This window comes from Podarcis raffonei, chromosome Z, assembly GCF_027172205.1.
Source record: "Podarcis raffonei isolate rPodRaf1 chromosome Z, rPodRaf1.pri, whole genome shotgun sequence".
Classification (NCBI taxonomy): domain Eukaryota; kingdom Metazoa; phylum Chordata; class Lepidosauria; order Squamata; family Lacertidae; genus Podarcis; species Podarcis raffonei.
The window spans coordinates 32,287,156-32,305,287 of NC_070621.1; the positions used below are offsets into that span (position 1 = coordinate 32,287,156).

The 18,132-nt window shown below is 46.3% G+C and overlaps 1 protein-coding gene across 2 annotated transcripts in view; it reads right to left on the minus strand.

Annotated features, from left to right (window-relative positions):
- MPP1 (MAGUK p55 scaffold protein 1) overlaps positions 1 to 14,633 on the minus strand; it is a 38,914-nt gene extending 24,281 nt beyond the window's left edge. Inside the window, exons 1-2 of one of the 2 annotated variants that reach the window (XM_053373849.1) lie at positions 14,197 to 14,633; positions 456 to 599 (exon numbers count right to left, since the gene is read on the minus strand). In XM_053373849.1, coding sequence (XP_053229824.1) covers positions 456 to 599; positions 14,197 to 14,298 — 246 coding nt within the window. In that variant the 5' untranslated portion in view covers positions 14,299 to 14,633. Of the gene's footprint in view, positions 1 to 455; positions 600 to 5,718; positions 5,845 to 14,196 lie in introns of those variants that run through there. The other variant, XM_053373848.1, reaches the window with a different exon arrangement.
- Between the last annotated feature and the right edge of the window lie 3,499 nt (positions 14,634 to 18,132).

The window sequence follows — 18,132 nt, forward strand, 5'->3', positions numbered from 1 at the left end:
GTCAGGCACGATGGGAGTTGTAATCCAGCTACATCCAGAGGGCCACACGTTTCCCATGTCTTAGGTCTTGCTCCTGGAGGCTCCTTCCATGGCTACAAGAGAGTTAGGGACAGAACATCTCTCAAGTGAAGAGGAAATCTCAACTTCAGCCAAGCTGCACACAGCCAAAAGCTTCAAGCTCATTAAAGCCTTCCACCTCTGTCCGTCTAGGCCAGCCTTTCTCAACCTGTGGGTCCCCAGATGTTGTTGAACTACAACTCCCATCACCCCTAGTTAGCAAGGCCAGAGCTCAGGGATGACGGGAGTTGTAGTCCAACAGCATCTGGGGACCCACAGGTTGAGAACCGCTGGTGTGGGCCCAGGAGTTTGCCCAGGAGCAAGAGAAATATTCCTCCACCATCACCCCACTGCCTACAACCACAAGGACTTGAAGCACTCTAGCTTCACCAGCTCACCATGGGCTCCTCCGCGACCTTTTCAAACTGGATGAACCTCATTTTCCGTATCTCCCGGCCATTTGTGTGGGATGGGCTGCCCAGCATGGCTGAGCCATTGGAGTAAATATCCTCGGACACTGCATTCATTGAGGATGGAACTGCCTGTAAAGGCAAAACAAAACAAAACCCCAAGTTTAGGAGCAGTACCCAGGCCCTGCTGTATCCTGGTCTCCCAGAAGCCACACCAAACTGGAAACTTTAGCCCAAGAAGTATTAAACTCAGCCATCCATTCCCTGCTCCTATCCCTGAGTCAATATCGTGCTCATGATGGCAGCTGCTGGGTCCTAACACAGCATGGATTTATGTTTTGGCTGCCTAGCTGCTACATGTTCTCTCTCTTCTAGCCTTTAGTGATTGAAGGCGGTCACCTTCAATGCACTCAGCTGTTTCTGAAAACATTGCAGCCATGGGATGACAAGTCAAATTGGCCACAATCATGGCTGTCATATACTCTTGGCTAACATGAATGAATAAGTCAAAATCTTGCAGCAAGGAATGCTTATTTCCTCATCTTATATTCAGCAAAAATATCAGGAGTGCACTTTCTATGCATGACCAACTCTGCCAAGACAGAAGAGAGCCCAAATTTAAGACCAGTTCTTTTTAGAACAATCTGTTTCAGCGGTTCTGAGACTCAGGTGGTTCACAGAAACTGTCACAGAACAGGGTAGAATATCCATACTTGCCTTTACGCTTTTCTTTTCCTGCCAGAGATCGAGGTCCTTCTAGGGCCCGATTATCGAAAACACTAGCAAGTCCCTGGCTGGAGTCCATGATTTTAATAATATTGAGCTAGTTTTAACAATGAAGATGGTGCAGAAGAAACGTTTATTTTCTTCATACTTAATCCAGAAGCAAAACAGCTTTCTTTCCCACGAAATTGTTACTGCTCTAGTGGTTGTTCACATGTTACATTCAACCAGTCTACAACATGTGTACCTGCATACTAAAATAATTTAGCTGTACAGTTGTGCAGTTATTAACATGTAATGTTCTACAAGTGTACATAGCAGGCTGTGTACATAGCAGCTGAGCTGTACAAACTGACAAGTGTGCACTCTTTCACACAAGCATTTGTACATGTGTGGAGACATCCTGTACCTGTGTCCAGTGTAACATGGGAACAAGCCTACAACTGCATGGATGGTACCGTCCTAGCTGGGCTATCAGGCAGTCTGAGCAAACCAGCCAGCTCCACCATGCCCCAGCAATTTTCAAAGACTCTATGGACGAAAAAGTTTAGGAACGACTGATCCGTTTCATTTCATTTGCTTGATTTTATTTTTAAGTTGAGTAAGAAGCCTTTGGGGAACATGGGGTTCTGGTTCTCCAAGAACGATACACTCCTGTGCTCTTACACTTTGCTGGCGCGGGGCTGGGGGGAATTGTCAGCTAAAAGCTGAGGTGCACTTACAAAAGGGATTAAGTTTGACCAGTTGCAACCAGTGCTTTGAAAACATATGCACTTAAGCTCTACCCCCCACCCACCCAACCCACATTAAATGTTGTTCTTTTTCAGACAGGATGGGGGCTACTTGCAGATGGGCTGCTTATTAACAAAAAAAAATGTAGCTGCTAACCTCCACTTTCTAGCACAATTATGCCTTGACATTTTCTAATTGCAAAAAGTCTGGTAAGAAAAGTGAAGGGAAATGGCACACTGGAAAGTGTGGAATAACAACCAGATGCTGGCAACATCATTCTAAGCCTCTGCATGAACCTAGCAGGATGAACGCTCAACAAACAGGCAGCATTATATGACCTCTGTGCAAGTTTTGTACAAACACGTCAGCATTAATGTTCAACAACCAACCGTTCCAAAAGCTCCTACAGCTTTTGAGGCTTTGCCAGCAATTGCCCACACATCATCAAACCTATGATTGCAATTTACATACATAAGATAGAATCTTGTTGTGTGTAATGAAAGAAAAGGAGGAGGGGGAGGAAACCTCAGCTTCTCAGATGCTGAATTCTGGACTGCAATCACACTGCCTGAACTTGGATAGTACTGCAGATTGTGCACTGGTCTGGCACCGAACCTTCTCTCAGGAAAAACAGGCCTGCACTTGAACCAGCTTTCAAACACTACACTCTCAGTTGTCACCAGAGTCTTTCAAGTCCTGGGAGAAGAAGAGTTAACACACACAAACCGCGAAACAGAGATCTGGTCAACCTCAGAATGGCTGTTTTTAGGGTAAAAAAAGCGACAACTTCAAAAGACTGGATGACAAACATATATTCGGCTTCATTCCAGTAACAGCAGCCCAAGCTCACCCATGCGCAAAGCCACATTTTGAAGGATACCCCCTAACCAGAGTCCTTTCACATAGTTTAGCCCTTGCTCTTGCTCTTATCTTCCAGAAGCAGACAAAGGACGTAGTGGATTGGTGATTAAAGCCTGTTAAAGAACAAAAGCACAACAAAAACATATTAACAGTCCCTGGAAAGGTCTTATCTCTTCTAGACTATAAGCCGGTTTCAAGAAACTGAGCATATATAAACAGCACTGACTGTTTTCCATCTCAATGTCAGGGTGGAAAGGTAGATATGTTTAGTTCATTAGGCTGGTGCTAGACTGTTGGGGGAACTGGGGACAAAGTCTCCTCCTCCCCTGCCCACTTTTGCTAAAATGGCACCATCCTCTCAAGAGATAAGAGTAAACCCATCTACACCAACCCGGGTCTCTAAAGCAAGGATGGATAATCTTTTGGAGAGATCAAGGGCCACATCCCTTGGAGGCAAATAGTTGGGGGTGGTGTTAGAAACTCAGATATATAAGCTAGGTGCCAAATGGCTCCTTAAACCAGGGTTAGTCACCAAAACGAAATGCTTAGTTGCACTTTTTGACCAGATGGCTCAAAAGTCATTTTTTTCAGTATGACTTTTTAGTTCCTGAAATTCATTCTGATGGTGCAGATAAAATATCATGGGTAGAATGTGTTTCTACATATTGGTGGGAGTGAGAAGGGTCGAAGCAAAATTGTGGACCACCCCTTCTTTCTCTCACCTTTATTCATTTGCCATCCATTCATATTCTCTCTTCCCCTCTCTGGGGTTGGAGGGTGACACAACAGATGGGGGCCTGGTAAGCAGGTTGCACATCTGTCCTCTAAGGGAGTGGTTCCCAATTAGCTAAGTACTGTGGACCCCTTGTCTTTCAAAAGCCAAGCCATGGGCCCCCTACTTTTGAAAATGTTGCTATTTCTATGGTAGTTTTTGTTATGTGAATGTTGCCAGGGACTCTGGGTGGGTTACATGGACCCCCTGGGGACCACTGCAATTGGGAACCACTGCTTTAAGAAACCAAAGTTATACTGCCTCAGAGAATGGAGGCTCTGTCTAATTATAACAGTCAGTTGCCACTGACAGTCCACCACTGACTAAGGCTCATTAGAGTCTGCTGCAACCCTTACAATCACTGAACATTTAGCTCAGGGGTCGGCAACCTAAAGTCCATGGGCCACAAGCAGTGCACAGGGGTCGTTTAACTGGCCCACGAGCCGCCCGCTCAGCAAGTCCCCATATGCTGCACTAAACCAGTGCGGTGCATGGAATCCCTTCCGGGGCACCAGAAATCACCTCTGCGCAGACGCAGGCGCCGGAAATCACGGGCACACACACTCATATGAACGCGCAATCCGGCCCACGGAGGGATCTCCGCTGGAGTGAACCGGCCCAGGCGAGGTAAACCTTGAAGACCCCAGATTTAGCTCAAACCAACTTCAGGTCTTATTCACATTAAAGAGTCAACTTCTTCCAATAGCAAAGACAGATTTCCTACCTCCTGTCCAATTTGGATGAATACACACACACTCACTGACTTCTCTGACCAATACAATACTCTCACCCATTTACTATTTCTGAGCTAACCTCACCAGGTTCAGTTTGAAGCACACCTCATTAGCCCCCTTGGCCTACCCCTGCCCAGTGCTATTGGCATACATCTCACTGCATACATCTCACTTCCAATCTGAGCCTCTCCACGCTAATGCAAACAAACCCAGATGTTCCTGGTTAGATATTAGCCTATGGGTTTTACCACTTCATTTAGCAGGCTCTGCCCATCCACACAGAAACCGTTGCTAGCCTAGGAAGGTGATTCTTAAGTGCTTCGGACCAGTAGTGATTAAACATCTGCAAACATAGCCTAAAGCAGGGGTAAGTCAATGTGCTTCCTTCCAGCTGTTCTTGGACTCCAGCTCCCATCATTCCTGACTACTGGTCACGCTAGCTGGGGCTGATGGGAACTGGAGTCCAACCACATCTGGAGAACGTCACACTGGGTACCCCTGGCCTAAAGGAAACAACATTCATACCAAAACCACACCCATGGACAATTGTGCAGCAGTGGGCCTTTGGACTGATCTAGAAGGTAACAGAGATCCTCTGGGTATACAGTGCTGAAGAAGATGGACTAGTTGGTTATGTGAGAACAGGGTGCTGGACTAGCTGGGTCTTTGGTCTGATCCAGCAGACTCTTCTTATATCCTTTCCCTTTGCCTCAGCGAAGTTGCTGGTGGCAACCCTGGCCTGGGTTCAAAGTGCCCGTCAGGGGAGCTGACTCAGCCTAGAGTCATCTCTTATCTGTTCTTCCTTCCTTGAAGCAGCCTGTCACACAGTTCAGTGCCAGACCTCTGGGCTCAGCAAAGATTTCCCCAGAGTGCAGCACATTCCAGGCCATTAGGCTCAAAGGTTGGCCTAGTCAAGATGTCCCCACCCCCTACACAGTCTTTCCCCCAACCATCGGCGCAGCCAGGATTTATGTTGGGGGGTGCAGGCTTTAGGCTAGGAGGGGGGCAGAACCTCAGTTAGTTAAGTATTTTGTATTGATTGGATAAGCTCATGTCCCCAACCTTTGCTTTTTGGCTAAACGGTGCCTTGTCCTGAAGATAATCCGGATGTAATCAGGAGAAATGAGAGCTAGAAGCAGGAACTTGGGGATTTGTGGACAACAAAGCTTATCCTTGAGGGTCAGCAACTTTAGGAGGAGCAGCAGAAACCCAAGCACCTTCGCAGAAGTGTATGTAGCAGCAGGGAAACCACCCTCCATTTTGGATTTCCCACAATGACCCAGAGGTGGTCGTGCAACAACACTCTGAGGGACTGTGGGAGTGGTGGGCAGATTCTCAGACCTGACTGCTATTGCCAGGGAAATTAGGCACCTGTGAAGCAGCAGCCAGCCCTCATCAAGGGCCTCCACCAATAAGGAATGGGACTCACTTCAGAGCACTTTCTAACCAGGAGGAGGCCTCCATTCTCTGGGCAGAGAAGGGTTTCTGGGCTCTGAAGTGGCTCCACCCACCCTAGTCGGCCATCAGACTCCCCTGACATACTGTAGAAGCCTTCTGGGTCAGGCTAGGACTTTGCCTGAGCAATAAACAGTTCTAACTCCTTGGCTTGAAATTCTTGGGAAGCAATTCTAGGTTGTAACCTCCTGGCTCTTGATCAACAGCACGGACAAGCTTAAACTTTGCCTCACTTTTGAAGAATGAATGAATCCCTGGCATGTTTGCAGTAGAGGCCTGGTGATCAGGGCATCAAAACTCTAGTGTGTTTGCTGGGGTAACAGCTGCTCAGCATCACAAAAGAGCACACACAACCCACCCACTCTAGGCAGCTTCTGGCATATATTTTTTTTAAAAAACATTAAACTGTTTGTTTATTTAAAAAAAACTTCCCTAAACTGGGCTGCCTTCAGATGTCTTCTAAAAGCCAAATAGTTGTTTATTTCCTTGGCATTTGATGGGAGGGTGTTCCACAGGGAGGGTGCCACTACCGAGAAGGCCAAAACAAACCAGAAATGGGGAGCCTGAGGTCTTTCAGTTGTTGTAGAACAACTTCCATCATTCCTGGCCATGCATGCTGGGGCTGATGGGAGTTGAAGTCCAATGACATCTGACAGGCCACAGGTTTTCCCACCAATGCACTGGTTCCCTGTAACTTCACTTCTCGCAGTGAGGGAACCGCCAGAAGACTCTCGGAACTGAACCTCAATGTCCAGGCTAAATGATGAGGGTAGAGGCACTCCGTCAGGTATATAGGGCCGTTTAAGGCTTTAAAGGTCAGCACCACTAACACTTTGAACTGTGCTCAGAAATGTACAGTGAAGATCCTTTAGGTGTTAAATGGTCCTGGCAGCCGTTCCCAGTCACCAGCCTAGCTGCTGCATTCTGGATTAGTTGTAGTTTCTGGGTCACTTTCGAAGGTAGCTCCACGTACAGTGCAATGCAGTAGTCCAAGCAAGAGATAATTAGAGCATGTGCCACTCTGGCAAGTATAAGGATGAGTCTCTGTGGAACATACCAAGTGCTGTGCTTCGCCATCTAAATCAGAGGTGGAGAATCAGGTTCCAAATGCAGCTCTCTCTATCTGGTCCTCAAGATTCTTCCCAGGCTGCACACCCTTCCCAACACCAATCTCCATGAGCATTTTGGGTAGTATGGAACATACCCTTTAACTCTGAAAATGCCTGTTGTTTGCCGGTATAGGCAGGGGTGTAGGCGTATGTGTACAAATCAGCCTAATGTAGAAAAGTGATATCTATTTATATATTTTATTTTAAAATCTGTATCTCACTTTTCACTTCTTCAAAGAGGCTTAGGGCAATCAGATACATAATGCACAAAATTGAAAAAAACAAATTAAAACTCCAAAACGTAAAGCCCCAAGAATTTAAAATGTAAAAAAAAAACAGAGATCTGAGAAGCATTCAAAGTACAAAGGCCTCCTGAAATAAAATGTTTTGAAACTCAGTAGAGATTTACATCCACTGCTCCACTATTTTTGCCTCTGGTCCCACTCACTATTGGTATCCGGCCCCTGAGAGGTTGCCCAGAATGAAATGTGGCCCTTGGACAGAAGACGATTCCCATCCGTGATCTAAATGCATTCCAAACCGGTTCACCACAATCCAGTCCATTTCCCCCATCATGACCTCCCCCCAAAACAGACCAGTTGTTTTTCTCCTGCACAGTTTAGTCTTTGACTGTCCTTTTGGAAGTTGGACCTGAAGGGAATATGTTTTTCTGCCAAGAGACCGAGAAACGTGATGCTGATGCCGTAAGCACTTGGATTATCTTCCCAGGGCTTCCTGAAACTCAAGTATTGTAGACAATTGTGCCAGTGCCCAACCCACCCACCCCCAGCTTTCTTTTTCAAGGGAGGAAACAGCTGCATGAGGTTACAGCTGTCACAGACAACTCCCAGAACTTGCCAGATGCAACAAAGCATGTCAGAGACAGGCCAGCTCAGCAGAATTCAGCAGCAGCAGCAGCAAAATAGTAGCTACTGAGGAAGTGACCAAGGGTCCAGATGGTCTGAGATACCCTGCTATGTCTAGGATAGAGACGGGGCTTCTGTGACCCTCCAGATCTCATTGGACCCCCATTAGATCCAGTATGGCCCACTGGTTATGGGTGCTGGGAGTCATAGTCCAAAATTTTTCTGGAGAGCCACAAGTTCCCTATCCCATGGGAACCCTAGGGTAAGAACAGACGAGGAGGTCTCTATTAAAGCTTCTGGACAATCAGTGCCTTGGTGACTTACTACATAGGTACAGTGGAGAGGTGGAAAAGACTGAAATGGTGGCATCCAATGGGCTATTGAACTGACCAGTCCCATTAGTGGAAGCCCACGTAAGGACTTTAGCTAGTGCAATGGGGCTTTTCCCCGACCTCCCTCAAGTTGGGGTTTGGAGAACCCCTAGAACAGCACGTGAGGGAAGGTCCCATTCCGTCGGGCAAGCTGAAATGCTTGTGCCAACAGAACATTTAGGGAGGAGTGATGTTGAATTCTCCTCATATTTTTACTCACAGACGTGAGTAGGCAAGACAAACTTTAGTATTTATACAGCACTTTCACAACATTATCACTGGGATTCACAGTAGGAGGAACTGCACAAAAGAAGGGGGAACTAGGGAAGGGGGATTTTTGCAAGAGTGCCCCGTTCAAGGTTCATGCCAGCCATTCACTCCAAACAGGGCATTCCTCTCCCCAACGACTTCTCCATTTTCTTATTTTCTTTCCAACCAGTACTCCATAACAGATGAACATGATCTATCTTCTCTGTGGTGTATTTTGAGGGTTTGGGACCGTTCACGTTTTTGTTTCATTCTGTTAGTTTTCTGGAACTTCTGCAAATCTTGGCGTTTCCTTGACTATGCTAATACCACCGCCTTATTTCTCATTTGGACCCCAGTTTCTAATGGCATTCACCATCCAAGTTTGCTGTAGGAAGGAATTATAACAGCAGCAGCAGCAGCAGCAGCAGCAGCAGCCAGCTCTTGCTGCCTTTTTGCAAGCAAAACCCGAGGACTTTTGCTGTGTATCCAAAGCTGACAGCTGGTCTAGAGATTTCTTTTCATTACACACATCTTAGCGGCAGTTTTAAAAAATCCAAACAACCCAAAAGCAGCCTTGGTGACTATTATGAGAGCAAAAGCAGCAAAAGATAGTGCTTTATTCTTTCTCTGTTGCCATTTACCACTCAAAAGTGCTACCCTAGTGCAGTTTCAGGTGGGTATTTAAACAAACAGCAGCTTTTTTTCAAGAAAGGAGAAATGAGCAAGGCTGCTTTTGATCTTTAAAGATGGTGCTTCATTCAGTCCCCCCCCCAAAAAAAAAGATTCAAGAAGCAAAGGCAATGGCTGCCATCTCTCCAGTATGTGAATGGTCAGGTCACCTGACTCAGGTGTAAATCCAACAAACAGATGCAGGTCTTGCTGCTCCCAGTTCGGGAAATGCTCTGCAGCTCTGGCAAAACAGCAAAAGATGGAAACCTTGGAAAGGAACAAACAGCTTCTCCCATTATCAAGGGTTTCATTATAATACAAAGCAGTCAAATGCAAAGCAGTGCATTAAAATATTTAAACACTAACAAGACTATTTATTTCCAAGTCATTAAAAAGGTAAAGGTAAAGGGACCCTTGACCATTAGGTCCAGTCATGGACGACTCTGAGGTTGCAGAAAGAGTAAAGCATGGCTCAGGGTTGACTTCAGCAATGCACCCTCTTGAAAGCACATGATACCTTGCTGAAGCTAAGCAGGTCTGGATCTGTTCATTGCCTGGATGAGAGACTGCCAGGGAATACTATATATACTGCCTTGAGATTTATGGAATAAAATTGGAATATTAGCACAGCAGATAGATTAATGAACATGGCATAACATGAAATGTATCTAAAATGTGTGGGGGTGATGCCTGTGTACATATTGACATGCATTTCACATGATTTTAGATGTAACTTGCACAGTACGGCGTCCATTCTAGCTCCCCAGTTTGACTAGAATTATGTTAGTTCATTGTATGACCTACACATTGTATGAAACAGAGCTGTTTTAACATATAGCAGAAAAATATGATAGTCTATTTCTCCCCCATCCTCAGTCACTGCCAAATGGAAGTATAGAACTGCCAAGCCATGTTTTAATTCACCAAACGGTTGGATTCTATGGACAAATGGATCTTCACATGGCTCCCACTGTCATGCAGCAACTGTTTTCGCAGCTAAGGCATCATAAGCAAACCATCCAAAGACATTCTCTGTGCAGATCAGGCCAAACATGAAACATTATACAACAATGGTGCATTTAACAGGAGCATCACACAAAAACCCCAAGAAACAACAACTGGACTACTCTTCACAGCAAGGCGATTTCATTTGCAGCACTGTCTTCAGTTCTGCATCTGCCACACGGTTCAAAGAGGGTGCTGACCAGTCAGAAGGTTTTCACAGGAGAGTGACAAAAAATGAGTGTCTCCAGGATGCCAAGTCATGTGGTAGAAGATCGAAGAAGCTGGGTATCTTTAGCTCAAAGGAAAAAAGGGTTGCACATGGGCAAGTTGCCAAAAGGTACACTACATAGATTTGATAATGCCAAATTCCCCCATTGCCAAGTCATAAAAGCTAGACATTATCCAAGCTAAACTACTTACTATGCAGGAGATCTGCAACTGGATCTCCCAACATATTTACATTAACTCAAAAGCAGCTATAAGGCAGTGGGGAGGGAAGGAAAATTGGACAGAAGAAGCAGCACAAACAGAGGATGTGTTCAACCATTTCCTTCCGTGCTATTTCCCTGGTCTAAATACTCCCCAAGTTGCTGTCTGTACCATGCCAGTATTTTTTTGGAACAACTTCAAGATAACACTTCTCTTACCATGAATTGGTGCCACATAGGTGAGCTATCATAGAGGTATCTACTCCTCCCACTATTGTTCCACTGCGGTCATTGAGACCTGCTGGGGAAACTTGCTTTCCTTGACTGCCCCTAATCTGTATATCAACAGCATCAAAAGCAGCGATAGTTACCAGGATAAAAAACACACACCAAGAAGCCTGTTAGGGCCTGAACCTTGTGAGAGTCCAGCAGCAATGCTAAATTGTTTTTTTGCTCAGACTTGTTTATAGCCGCAGCTGGTGATTAATGGAAGAAGAGATTTGTACTGCATTTTTTTAAAAAGTGTTTATATATTTTTAATAATACTCTGTGTTACAAAGATGTCTGCAAATGTGACAGGAAGGCTGGCAACTTCAACCCCGCTGTCTGCAAATCCCTTACAGACAACCAAGTTCCTGGAGATAGTCAGGTTGTGTATCCATAAGCAGTGACCAGAGGAGGAATGACTGCTGGGAGGAGCACAGAAGAAAGAAACTCCATGGTGCACTTGTAGCAGCAAAACCGGACACTTTCATCTGCTCCAGCTGCAACAAAACATGTCTCTCCTGTATCGGTCTCTACAGCCACAGCAGGCGCTGTAACCTTCGAACAGTTTGACTTCACTCCCCCAAAGGCACACTCCTCCACTGTCTCCCAAGGAAGACAGATGCCAACAAGTTCAAGTATCCAAAGCACTTCAGAAGTGTGAACTCATTCGCACAACAGCCCCATAAGGCAGACCAATCATATTAAATAGCACAGATTGGAGTGTGGAGGCAAGGAGAGAAAAAGCCGAAACAGTAGTGCATTGGTGGGAGAACCTGTGGCCCGTCAGATGTCAGTGGACTTCAACTTCCATCAGGCCCAGCATGCATGGCCAAGAATGATGGAAGTTGTTCCACAGCAACTGAAAGGCGACAGGCTCCCGATTCCTGGAGTCCTGGCTTGTTTTGGACTTGCTCGAAAGCACAAATGCTGGACCTGAGTACAACAGCATTCTCCGGACCTGTGAATCCCCCAACAGTAGAGGCAGAAGTTAGCCATTATGTCTAGCAGACCCTGATAGTCTTATCAATGTGGGGAAGAGCCCTGCATGAGATTCTGAAGAGCCAATATTAGAGATTGTGAAGGCACAGAAAAACAGAAAGGGAAAAAAATCCCGAAGAAGTTTTCCCTCATTTTCTTTATTGGCCTTCACATCTCTAGCTATTGCTAGCAAGAATAGGCAGTGCTGGGAGAGATGTACAAAGAAAACTGATCTAGTATATGACAGCTTCTTACGTTCCTATCATCACTTCCCCCAAACTGGATAGCTCTGCAGCTAAATCAGCACAAGCCAATTGCCACTTCCAGTTCTGACCAGATGCAACTTTGCAGCAGAGAGAGAGAGAGAGAGAGAGAGAGAGAGAGAGAGAGAGAGACAACTTCCTCTGAAGTAAAGCACTGAATCCTTCTCACATACACAATACACGCACAGGCTCTACTCAGAAGCAAAGGGACAAGATGACCAGCTGAAAGATGCAGCTGTGCCCCCAGACTCTTAATACTTGTGATTAGCTTGCCAATAGGCAACAAGGGAGGAGGACACACAGGCAACAAGAGAAAAGCAAGCAAAAAACAAGCCCCCTCCCTTAAAAGGGTCAGTCTCCATGGTCTCCCTTAAAATGTACTTGCTATAACAGTTCCAGAAAGAAAAAAGTGTATTGAGAGCCACATTTCCACCAACTACATTCAAATTGTCTGAATGATCTATGAACTTAGCAACAGTAACCCAGCACTTCATGTTTTTCCAATGTGCGGAACACCTTGCACACCTGCACATGAGCCTCTTTGATGGAGGTCTGTCCTCACACTTCTGTCCCCCGCTGTGGTGTTTGCAAAGGGAAAGCCACAGAAGGGCCAGTCAAAGAGATCTAACTTGCAAGAGGCCCTTGTTTGCAGCAGGATGCATGAGCTGCATAGCATATCTACCCCAATCTGTCCTGGCATTCTTGTTTACCTGGATGGCTCCACAGCTGGCTATTCTGTTCTGACTAGCCATTCATGAACATGTTCTGCAGATCTCAGCACCTTTGCTTCAAGGAATAGCTCTAGTCCAGGGTTTCCCAAACTTGAGTCTCCAGTTGTTTTTTGACTACAGTTCCTATCATCCCTGACCATTGGTCCTGCTAGCTACGGATGATGAGAATTGTAGTCTGAAACACCTGGAAAAGTTTGGGAAACACTGCTCTAGTCGAAAGTGTCCAGAGGTCAAATTTCCCAATGCGTCTTCTCCAACTGATTTCCAAAGTGCCACTCTAGAAAAAAATGGGGTATCCTCCACAGCAGCTTTCAATCCAATGTATCAGAGTTATTGCTAGAAGAGAAACCCCAGAGCACAGGCAGAAAAAACATTGGTTCCACGCAAGGGACTGTGTTCAGATCTCAGCCAAAAAGCATGAAACTGAGAAGCACCCCAATAGACCATGTACTGTAACCCACTTAAAACAACTGTCCTCTGCCACTTGCAAGGAGTGTGGTGGTGTCCAGCCACCACAAGAGCAAAAATCACTGGAGTTATTCGAAATGAAAGTAGAAGAGGGAAATCTATCATCACCTGGATCCCACAGACAATCGTGTCCCACCAGACTCTGCCACTTCCAAAGGGAACTAGCCTAGTGACAGAGGACAGGAACATAGGAAACTGCTGTCTACAGAGTCAGACCACTGGTCCATCTAGCTCAATACTGCCTACACTGACTGGTAGCAGCTCTCCAGGATTTCAGAGAGGGGTCTCTCCCAGTCAGTGCTAGGCATTCAGCCTGGTGCCTTCTCCATGCAAGCAGTTGTTCTGCCACTAAGTTGCAGCTCTTCCCTGTTTTGCATACAGAAGGTCCCAAATTCAATCCCACCGCATCTCTAGCAAGGCTGGAAGAAGGACGCATGCCTGCCACTCTGCTTAGGTGATATCAAACTGCATGGGGTCAGTGGTCTGTCAACGCATCAGGCAGAAGCTCCCCACGTTCCTTTTTTTTTTTTTTTAAAAGGTGGATTCAAAAGTACATCTCCCGCGTGCATCAGCTGGCCTAAGCTGGTCCATTCTGCTTCCTAGATAGCATTGCTGGTACCCAGGTAACGCAAATGGCATAGGCAGACCTTCGCATGCTTAACGGGACGTATACCCCACTGCGTGCAACAGCGTTTACTCTCTAGTTTCAGAATTGCAGCCCGAAGTCTCACTTGCGAAGTCACATAAAACTCAAGACCGGTTGGGGCCACCCTAGTCCATGCCCAAATTTATCCACCCCAACGGGATATGTGTTAAGTAACAGGCAAGCAATGCATTTGCATCGATCAGCATATAGAGTAACTGGACAACGTGGGTGGGTGGGGGCCTCCCGCCCAGCATCGGAAAGGTAACAACCCGCTCCTTGCTTTAAACATGAGCGGGAGGGAGGGGCTTGCCCACCTCCAGCGCTACGGCGCGTTCAGCGGCCGTTGCCACGTCTTCCCACGGGCCACCCCCGCATGCCCCGATCTCCAGAAGCGCCTCTCACCTCGGCCTTAGGCCTGTTCTGCAGAAGGTGCTCCAGGTACAGGTCGGACAGCGCGGTCCTCATGCTGCTCACGCTGTCACTCCGGCTGGATTTGAGCGTCATGGTTGGTGGGCGCCAGGCGCGAGTAGCTAAGCACCCCGGGGTAGTGTGATGCTATGAGACTCGGAGTCGAACGGCGTCTCGTCAGCGGCCCGAGGGGCGCTGCTTCCACCCGCAAGGCAAGATCGCTGTCAAGCCGCTGCTGCTGCTGCTTTTGGAGCCGAGTAGACCCCGCGCGCGCACTACAGCCGGCCGGAGCGTCCTAAACCGAAAGGGTTGCAGAGTCACCGTGCGCCGGAGAAGGCAGCAGAGGGGAGGACCAGGCCCGCCCGCTGGGAGTGGCTAAATAGGGAGGGATCTCTCCACCCGGCCCACAGCGGCTGCCAAAGCAGCAGCCCTGCGTTCCCCTAGCCACTTAAAGCCGCCGTGCGCCGTGCGCTGGGGACAGCGGTGCAAGCCTTATCCAACCTCTCCAAGCCGCGCGCGCGCCCTCCTGCGCCCCCTCCTGCCAGAGCCGAGTGTCTTTCTGCTGCCTGCCAGAGCCACCGCTTCGCTTACGCAAAGCACGAGGCTCTGTCTGCAATGTTGAACGAGCTGGGCAGTGCAAGCAGCAGCGATTGTTTTGGGGGCCGATAAGCGACGTCACCTCAAGAACAGAGGGGGCTGCCTTCGGGCGAGTAACATTCGCTGGCAGCAGCGGCTCTCCTGGTTCTCAGGCAGGGGTCTTCTTCGGCCTTCTGTGGACAGTGTCCGTGACTGGACTTGGTCTCCACGTCTGCAGAACAGGCGCTCTCCCATTAATTCATGCATAAATACGGTGCTTTTTGTGGTTGCGTGGCAATCGGCGATTCAACTGGTGATCGGCGATCTAGGAAGCTGACTTGTACAGAACCAGACCCTTGGTCATTATAGCTCAATATTGTCTACACGAACTGGCAGCGGCACTCCCATTATTTCAAACCAGGGTCCTTCCCCGCCTTACCTAGAGTTGTCAGAAATTGAACCTGGAGCCTTTTGCATGCAAAGGATGTGCACTACTAATAAGCCTGTACTGTACTGTACTTACTGGGAGTAAGTCCCATTCAATTCAGTGGGGCTGTAAGCAGAAACTGAGTGCATCAGCACTCAGTATTCTAAGACCTACTGCCTCCCACTGTGGAGGGAAGAACATAGTCACCAGGATTAGTAGTCATTGGCTGGTCCATAAATCTGCCTAATATCTTTTAAAGTCATCCAAGTTGGTAGCATTGCTACCTCTTGTGGGAGTGAATTCCATAGTTTAACTATGCACTGTGTAAAGAACTTTTGTGTGCTGTGAACCTTCCAGCTTGTGCAAGTCATCACTTGATGTTGGACTGTTATCAGGTGCTAAGTATTGTATGCCTGTGGGAACAGGGCCCTTTTCCCAAGGAAATGTTGAAATGTTCCCCAGCTTGCTTTTGGTATAATATCCTTATTTGGTATAATGACCTTATTGAAACAAAGGGAAACTGAAATGTAAAACTGCTGAATTATAATTAAAGAGATTTAACACTATCACTTGTGGATTAAATAGGGACAGTGGATCTTTATCAGCTTACATGTGTAAACTGGCTGACCAGCACCCTGCATGGATTATCCTTCCTGCATGTGATGAAGAGGGCTCTAGTCCCCCAAAATTTATGCTATAATAAATTAGTCTTGAGGGACCCCCAAGGCTCTCTTCTTGTTGTTGTTGTTCATTTTGTAGTTCATTTTCCATCATTCCATAGTTCATTTGTAAAAGCTGCGCTGCAGAAAAATTTAGTTTTCGATCCATGGGGAAACTTCCATCTTTTTAAGCTATAGAAAAGTATGCATGCTTTCATAATCCTGAAATGGAAAGCTTGATCCTTTTTCATTCACCATTTCCATGTATTAATCTTCCTCCACCCCAAAAGGAGTGTAATAAGCATGCATAACAAGCCCAAATTGGTGTACAGTTGGTATATTTTGCACAGAGTACAACAGCCCCCAGCAAGGAACTGCAAGCCTGTGAAACCACTTTCTCCACACCTGGGAGCTGTTGCAACTGCGACAGTTGTGATACAGGTAACGGGAGAGCCACACAGCTTCCTGTTTGCCAGGTACTCTTGGGGTTTTGGCTGGGCCTCAAATGCCCAGTGATGGTGCAGTTAGGTAATATTAATTACTAGGCTTATTGTTCTTATGGGAATGTATTTTTAGATGGCAATGTGCATTACTTCCCTTACTTCAAAATGCAGTAGACAGCCATTTGAGATCCTCCTCATCCCCCTAAGTAGGGGCTTGGTTTCTGCCCCAAAGGCCTCTCCTGATAACCATGCAACAATTGCCATAATTAGTATGAATCACAGAATTGTAGAGTTGGAAGAGACCCTGAGGATCATCAAGGCCAACCCCTTGCAATGTGGGAATATGCAGCTATCCCATATGTATGAGATTAACAGGAACAGTCACAACAGCATTCTAAAGTCCCAGTCCTTTTCAAAATATGCATACAAAACATATACCGTATATTGATGACCTGATTTCCTGATTTCTTACCCTTTGTGATCAGCCTAACAACCACAGTTTATGCAAGCATTGCTGCATGTGAAATGACAACATTTATTCAAAAGGAGTAACAACAGTAGTTTGTTTGGTTTCCCCCCCCCACCCCCCTCTGAATAATCAGATCAGGTAATGTGACCATCCAGGATTTTGCTGAGATTAGTGATGGGGCTGAGTTTTCAAACCTGGTGAAGGATCACAAAGATATTCAAATGGATGGCTGAAATATGCTGATCGCTTCCGGCAGCACCTCCTTAATCCATAAGGACTCTGGAAAACACACACAAAAGGCCACACTGATGAAAAATGCATTTGTGTATGCGTAAATGGACTATAAAAAGAATAGAAACTGATTGCCTAAGAAAAAGCAGGAACCCCCAGAATTGTGGAAATACACAGAAAAGTGAAGGCAGTGTTCTTTATTTTACCAACTCCTTCCAAACCACACAGTCAGTGCCGGATTTATGTATAAGTTAAACAAGCTATAGCTTAGGGCCCCACTCTCTTGGGGCACCCCAAAAAAATGAAAGGAAAAAAAAACCTGGATGTACATTTCCAAAATATAAGATAAGTTCAACAAATACTTTGATAAAATACATATTTTGTTATGTGCAATTGGCTATAGATACCTATTAGGTCCATAAATTACCATATAGCATATACAGTGGTACATTGGGTTAAGAACTTAATTCATTCTAGAGGTCCGTCCTTAACCTGAAACTGTCCTCAACCTGAGGTACCACTTTAGCTAATGGGGCCTCCCACCCCCGCCGCCACCCCGCTGCACGATTTCTGTTCTCATCCTGAAGCAAAGTTCTTAATCCAAGGTACTATTTCTCAGTTAGCGGAGTCTTTAACCTGAAGCATCTGTAACCTGAAGCATCACAAAAAAACAGTGACAATTTGTTGACAAAGGACAGCTGGACATATAAAGGACCCCATTACCTTCAGTAGCTTAGGGCCTCATGAAACCTAAATCTGGCCCTGCACACAGTACTGAAAACTGGCAGAACTTAGAATGCAGCTGTGCCCCATCTTATACTGGTGCTGCTCGTTTTTTCCTGCTTAAATGCAGAACCTTGCATTTCTCCATACTGAAATTCATTTTGTTAGTTGGGGCCTGGTTCTTCAATCTGTCAGGGTCATCTTGAACCCTAATTATTTCTTCTGCAGTATTTCCTACCCCTCCCAGTTTTGTGTCATCTGCAAATTGAATGAGCAGTACCCCCTCAATTCCTTCACTTAAGCCGTTTATAAAGACGTTGAACAACTATGGGCCCAGGACAGAACCCTGTGGCACCCCACTTGTCACTTTTCCCCAGGATGACAAGGAGCAATTAGCGAGCA